Raw genomic sequence first — 7,932 nt, forward strand, 5'->3', positions numbered from 1 at the left:
AAACAGATAATAATTGCAGATAGAGAGATATAGAGACAGATAATTAAGTCAAGCGAGCGGTAGTGACCATAAGTAAAGTGAGTGAATCGTTGTGAATTATAGCGTGTGTTTAAGTTAAAGTGACGATGGAAATTCTGTGTATTGCAAAGTTGTATTGAGAAAGAATAAACTAGTTTTATTTAAGAAAGGACTTGTGTCGCTGAAGTTCTTCGGAAAGAATTTTTACGGGAAAATAAACAAACAGAGACGTAACAATATAATTACTGGGAAAATATTTATCATCTCCCTTGAAGTTGGAGAGCAGGGTAACATTAGCCCACTTTCAACCCTCTGGCACCTGCCCACTTTTAAGAGACTTGGAAAAAATTGTGGCAAGTGATTCACATATCCAACACTTTACGGTAACCTCTTTCAAAATCCTTGGGTAAATATTAATTACCTGGCCCACTCTATAAACTTCCCAATTTTTTTAGAACAAGCTGTGAATTAATGTGATCACCTTTTTGTATCTTGTTTCCTCTTGCTGCTACTTAAACCTTCATTAGTAAAATTTGAAGAAACAACAGAATTTATAACCCACCTATACCATAATCATCAGATCAGTCTTTTTGTATCATCCCTCAAAGTCAAAAGCCCTACTCCCATCCTAAAATTTTGTTGACCCTTAATCAGTTAAGGTATTTAAAGAAATCCTTACAGTTAACTTTTACATTTTCAGCCAACCTTTTTCCATAGTTTTTATTCTTATTATTTCCAAATTTCTCGTTTCACCAACTCTCTTAATCTTCTGTAATCCTCCAAATCTCTCTTCGTTATTGTCGATTTCCATAATACTGGTAGCTTTGAGATTCTACCGAGACTTTAAAGCCTGCATCATTATGACGTCAGAACATATCGCTTGTAACAGTACGTTGGATAAACACAAACTTAGATCTACTCGAGTTAACTGAGCTTCAAGACATGTTCGTGAAAAAACAAAAAACTGATTTATTTCGCGAATGATGACATGATAGTTGTGAAAGTTACTCTGAAAAATGCAATACATTTTCATTAAAACAAAATTTTTGTAGCTGTTGTTTGGTTTGAAATGACTTTTTTAAATTTTGACAGCAATAATTCATTTATTCATTGTTTCATGTCAAGACTCAAGTATTTTCGTATTTATTTATTTTATTTCTGGACACAAGTGCATAAATTATACATCATTATATTAACGAAGAATTAATTAGCACTGCTGTTTTTCAGATAAAAATTGGTTCTGGATTTATGGCTTTTTGAAAGAACTATGATGAAGAAACAAAAATTTTATCGCTATTATCCTCACAGAGGTCATATTTTAAAAACGTATTTTCATCTTAGCTGAAGAAATTTCTGAGCCGCCAGTTTCTTTGAGAAATGCAAGAAGTAGCAGCTCATTTATCATCGGCTCGAGCTTTTCTAGTGGGTGTTGACACGGCACACTGCGGTTCACATAGGAGTGGTGAATTAAGGCTAGCGTCAACGCCACCTCTGCAAACGGGTTTTTGGCCGAATAAATGAATCATATCCTCTAAAGCTGGATCAGCCAAAACCTTTATTGGATCTAACTACTGTTATAATAATATTCAGTATAAATTTTAAAGTGTCAGGAAAACGTTGATCAATAGTATACACAAACGTGTTTCTTCACTTAAGAAATTTTAATTAGGGATTAATTTACATAATTAAAATTCCTTTTCCTTTGTTTGCGTGCGTGTATACAAAAGAAGATACAGAATTCTATCATACACTAACAAATAACTCAATAAACGGAAAACTAGATGTAGTTGATGTGTGCTCAAATTTATTCGAATTTAATGTTAGCAACTGTAAGGCATCATCAGCTCACGTGACAAATTACCGTTGATTTTCACGATCACGCGTGCTTGCAAGTGTTTGTTGCACCAAAGCACACTGTTGAGGTTTAGTGAGATTTATGATTTCTGTTAGGGCAGGGGATTGACTTCAGGTCTGTTTCGTGCGCTTACAAATGAAGCTAATTACGTGCTCACTATATACACAATGATAAAAGTTTGATTTGCTATGAAAATCTCAGAACTTATTTCAAGGAAACTGTTTCAAAGATGTATTAAAATCCATCTACAGTAGTTTTAATAAATTCACAATGTATTTTAATATATATGTTTAAAAGACATTGTAAATACATTAAAAGTACTATAAATTATATAGAATTTGTTAGTCATTTCAAACAACCTACCAATTCATAAAAATCAAGACACACATTTGTCACACAATACCCATGTCACTAAGGACAGCTACATTTGTCACACAATACCCATGTCACTTAGGACAGCTACATTTTTTCACACAATACTCATGTCACTTAGGACAGCTACATTTGTCACACAATACCCATGTCACTTAGGACAGCTACATTTGCCACACAATACCCATGTCACTTAGGACAGCTACATTTGTCACACAATACTCATGTCACTTAGGACAGCTACATTTGTCACACAATACTCATGTCACTTAGGACAGCTACATTTATCACACAATACTCATGTCACTTAGGACAGCTACATTTGCCACACAATACCCATGTCACTTAGGACAGCTACATTTATCACACAATATTCATGTCACTTAGGACAGCTTCATTTATCACACAATACCTATGTCACTTAGAACAGCTACATTTGTCACACAATACCCATGTCACTTAGGACAGCTACATTTGTCATACAATACCCATGCCACTTAGGACAGCTACATTTATCACACAATACCCATGTCACTTAGGACAGCTACATTTATCACACAATACTCATGTCACTTAGGACAGTTACATTTATCACACAATACCCATGTCACTTAGGACAGCTACATTTATCATACAATACTCATGTCACTTAGGACAGCTACATTTATCACACAATACCCATGTCACTTAGGACAGCTACATTTGTCATACAATACTCATGTCACTTAGGACAGCTACATTTGTCACACAATACTCATGTCGCTAGGACTGCTGCCTTTGTCTCACAATACCTACGTTGCGTAGGATTATTGCCTTCGTCTCACAATACCTAATCACATAGAATTGTTGTCCTCATGAGGTTCAGCAGCCTAAGTTTTGAAATTAGCCAAGAGCTATTTCAACAAAATATGCTGTGAAAAGTTTAGGAATTCGACTTCACACGATCTGCGCACTAATAAAATATTAGTCCAGGACGATACGTAATTTGTTGAAGTCGATACAAAAATGCTTTATGATTTCATATGTTTTTCTGTAACAGCGTCTTAATGAAATATAAAATACATAAAATAATCAATCACTTTTGTCAGAAAATTTTCAACAAACTAAAACAATATATACTGAACGAATTGGTTATTCGTAATTCATACTAATATAAATATAAGAATCATCAATATATACTGAACGAATAGGTTATTCGTAATTCATACTAATATAAATATAAGAATCATCAATATATACTGAACGAATAGGTTATTCGTAATTCATACTAATATAAATATAAGAATCATGGTGTATTTGAAACAAGCCGATATTTCTTGAAGCCTATCCACATTATTATTTGTAATGTTTCAACTTTTCAAGGGTTAAGTTTTACTATTACTGAACGAAATTCAGAACGTTTCTGCATCAAATCTAGATAGCAAGACGTTTCTTTGATATTCGAACAATCTGTTTTTAATGACACAAATTTGGTGAGATGGAGATTCATTTTTAAGAAAAAAAATTGTAAAAACCAAATTAAAATTAGTATGACAGAAGTCACACATACACCAAAAGATAACAGTGACACCGAAGACACGAAATATCGTAACAGAAGAATTTTTCCGTCTGCTCGATAGCAATAAATATACTGTCTTAACCCATTCCTGGCAAGCGCTATGACACACGGCATTGGCCTCACTAGATGTGTAGTACCGTGTGCAAAACATCATACGCAGTTATAGCTCTTTTTATCACTGTCTTCAGTCTCTAGATGTCTGGACCTTGTCTGGAAGTACAGCCGTACCACTGTTTGGGGCAAGGCAAAGTAAAAAACAATAATAATAATAAAACTAGGGCGTGGCTCCATCTTGTGAGAGATTATTAAGCTTCAGAAATGCATAATAATATATTTTTAAGTTCATGCACAAACATGAAATGAGGAAAGAAAGCATAACAAAATTAATCATGGGCTATAAAATAGAATGTTGGCAAACAAAATATTTTGATGTAAATGAATGAAAAATCAATTTATCTGCGTTAGCTGAAATTGAGAGAATAAAAAAAAGAGCCGAGCCAATATCCTTTACAGCTAATGAACGTGAAATTTTATGTGTTAATTATCAGAAAAACTAAACAATAAAAAACTTTTATACCAGCAGAAGAACAACAACACACCAAATTTCCAAGGGACTACTTTCTTAGTTATGCTAACACACGGTCGATATGCGTCTTTAAAGATACCTTACTGGCAACATACATCAATTGATCTAAAGAGCCTTATACGGTTTAGAAGTGCAAAGAGAGATAAAGTAGGATCAACAAAAACTGTAACTCACTAAGGTTGAAGGTTGTCGATATTACCTTTGTTTCTTAGAAAATTGGATATATTCCTGATAGAAAAAATGAACATATACGTAGAAAAGTGTATTTTAAATCATAAAAAAAAGCATCATAGAGAACTATTTTAATGTTAATTTCTTGTGTACTCCAACGAAAGTCAGGTAATTCAATTTTTTAAACTGATATTTGTATCCATCCTATGAAAGTAGATCAATACAGTATTGAGATATGCAAAAGTAAAAACATACAACTCTTTAAATTAGATACAACGAAAACATGTTGTAAAAAAAAATAAAAACTTACCTCATTTATCTGCTTATAAGTTTTAATTAGGTCATCTTTAAATTAGGTACAACGAAAACAGATTCGCCATGTTGTAAAAAAAATAAAAACTTACCTCATTTATCTGCTTATAAGTTTTAATTAGGTCATCTTTAAATTAGGTACAACGAAAACAGATTCACCATGTTGTAAAAAAAATAAAAACTTACCTCATTTATCTGCTTATAAGTTTTAATTAGGTCATCTTTAAATTAGGTACAACGAAAACAGATTCGCCATGTTGTAAAAAAAATAAAAACTTACCTCATTTATCTGCTTATAAGTTTTAATTAGGTCAATGCTAAGTTTTCGTAGAGGAGCAGTTGTTGGGTCTCTGCTTTTGTAAGGTATTCGGCCCTGTAGAGACACGAGGTCATTCTGACTCGAACTCTGAGTCCCCGTTCCCATAGCAACCAGCTGGTCTTGAGTGACAAGTCGTCCGTACATTGAGGACTGGTCTCCTGAAATTATGGGAAACCTCCATCCGTTCAAATCATTTATTTTAACACGTTAACTCTATTCGACTAAACTCAATTTAAAGTTTAATTGTGTCAAATTTACAATATTTACAATAATAACTCGTAATCAACCAGAAAGCAATGAAACAGACTTTTAGCTCAAAGATTTGTTTGTTTGTTTGTAGTTTAAGCACAGCAATGAAACAGACTTTTAACTCAAAGATTTGTTTGTTTGTTTGTAGTTTAAGCACAAAGTTACGCAATGGGCTATCTGTGCTCTGCCCACCACGGGTATCGAAACTCGGTTTCTAGCGTTTTAAGTCTGCAGACATACCGCTGTGTCACTTGGGGTCTTATCTCAAAGAAAAATCATGTTTAAAGCTTTCGCAACACGGGTGTGGACGTTTTCTTTTCATAACTTATTTGTCGTACAAAAAAGATCGTTTTACAGGGGATTACGCTTTTTAATATACACACTATAGAACATAAATTGTATTTTTTTTACGAAGTTTACACAACGAAATAACAATATTCTTTACAGGCGAATAGTTCTTCGTTCGAACATTAAATATCAAAATGATTCACCTAATGTGTCTAAAAGAATTTGTCGATTTAAATAAAATAAAGGAATTAGATTATCTGCACATAATGATATTTATCTCTTATCAACAATAGATAAACCAGATATTCAATACTAATTTTGTTTGTATAACCATTTAACTAATCCTAATATAAATATTAACTATGGTTTAATTAATTTTAAACTTTATGAATAAGTTAGTATCATTTTTATTTTTATTTTTGCTAAAGCAGTATTGCTTGAACGACCAAAACAAGCTAGAACACATCTATTTAATTATTGTTATTATTTTTTAATTGCAACTATAAATTTAATTTCTGTTTAACCTAATTTGGATTATAAAAACAAGACACTTTAGGTGTCGTCTTTTTGGTCTAAAATAATGCAGCGACATGTTTCAACCTAGTAATAGCTTAACTGGTCTGTACTTTATATTCCAGTATGAATATATATATATTTACGAACGTAAAAAGTAAACGTCCATCTTAACTTGATAGGATATCTACACCAGTAAAAAAGAGTTACTGCAAAAACACCCACACATACACAACAGAATTGAAAAGTGTCTATAAAGATTTAATAAAAGGCTTATACAGACACATATTGTGTGTTTTACGTTTACTCCGATATTTTTCAGCTTATTACATTACTGATGTTCAAATTTTAAAATTATTCAACCAGAAAACTGAGTAACCAAAATGTATTTGAGTGAATTAATGAGTGCTTTATTGCAGACTCGACGTACTTTCGGGATTCATTTTACTTCATACATACAGTATATGAACGTCTAGTTCACTTATAATTCACGGGCTATGACAACCGCTGAAATTCTTGATAAAATTAATTACAAACTTTATTATTAATTATTCAAATGTGATATGCATAAGTAACACCAATTTACTTAAAAACACGTTACGTATGGTTGCAACCAGTCATATCTTGCCCACCTATACGTTTCACCCCAATGAGTCTAACTGTTCATATATTTCTAGATTTTTTTGTGAATATAGATCTAATATTGCTGCTTGTTACCACTTTTGGACTATAGCCCTCAGCTAACCCCCCCCCCCTCGTAACATTGTATTTAGGTAAGTTTGCCATCTGATACTGTGGTATTGATTTAACAATTTCAAAGCAGTAAAAGGCTGGCTTAATCCTTTGCTTTGATGGCTAAATTAAGAGTGTTGTTGTTGTATATGTTTCTTCTATGTTATTTCTATATAACAGTACGTGTTTTAGCCAGTATGGTTGAGTCATTGACTAGTTGCCGCCAGAGTACGCCTGAATACAGTTCCTTGATGGTTTTTGGTAGTATTAAAAGTGCTTGCATAAAGTTGAAGCTTAATTAAAGTTAGTGTATAGTTTTTGTATTGCAGTTAATTCTTGGAATCTAAACCGTTAGAAACATTACTCACGCTTTGAAATCCAGAAAGTGGGTATAAATTGTGTGAAAATAAAATTCTAATACGTTGATCTATAGAAAACAGAAAATTTGTAAATCAGTTCAATTCCATCATCTCGAATCATTTCCCTTTCTTCAAATATTTTCCAGCTTCTTGTTCATCAGTCTGATTCTCAAACATTGCCATTACTGTGGCATTTCCTATCCTTTCCCTGTAGCTCAGGTGTGCCTTCAAACATTGCCATTACTGTGGCATTTCCTACACCTTCCCTGTAGCTCAGGTGTGCCTTCAAACATTGCCATTACTGTGGCATTTCCTATCTTTTTCCTGTGGCTCAGGTGTGCCTTCAAACATTGCCATTACTGTGGCATTTTCTATACCTTCCCTGTAGCTCAGGTGTGCCTTCAAACATTGCCATTACTGTGGCATTTCCTATCCTTTCCCTGTAGCTCAGGTGTGCCTTCAAACATTGACATTACTGTGGCATTTCCTATCCTTTCCCTGTAGCTCAGGTGTGCCTTCAAACATTGCCATTACTGTGGCATTTCCTATCTTTTTCCTGTGGCTCAGGTGTGCCTTCAAACATTGCCATTACTGTGGCAT

The 7,932-nt window shown here is 33.3% G+C and overlaps 1 protein-coding gene across 1 annotated transcript in view; it reads right to left on the reverse strand.

Annotated features, from left to right (window-relative positions):
* Window positions 1-7,932, reverse strand: part of LOC106471635 (serine/threonine-protein kinase minibrain-like) — a 74,419-nt gene that overhangs the window by 11,733 nt on the left and 54,754 nt on the right. Inside the window, exon 2 of the mRNA XM_013932250.2 lies at window positions 5,153-5,349. Within this exon, the coding sequence (XP_013787704.2) occupies window positions 5,153-5,349 (197 nt within the window). The remainder of the gene's footprint in view (window positions 1-5,152; window positions 5,350-7,932) is intronic.

The sequence above is a fragment of the Limulus polyphemus genome, unplaced genomic scaffold (genome assembly GCF_000517525.1).
Source record: "Limulus polyphemus unplaced genomic scaffold, Limulus_polyphemus-2.1.2 Scaffold4748, whole genome shotgun sequence".
NCBI lineage: Eukaryota > Metazoa > Arthropoda > Merostomata > Xiphosura > Limulidae > Limulus > Limulus polyphemus.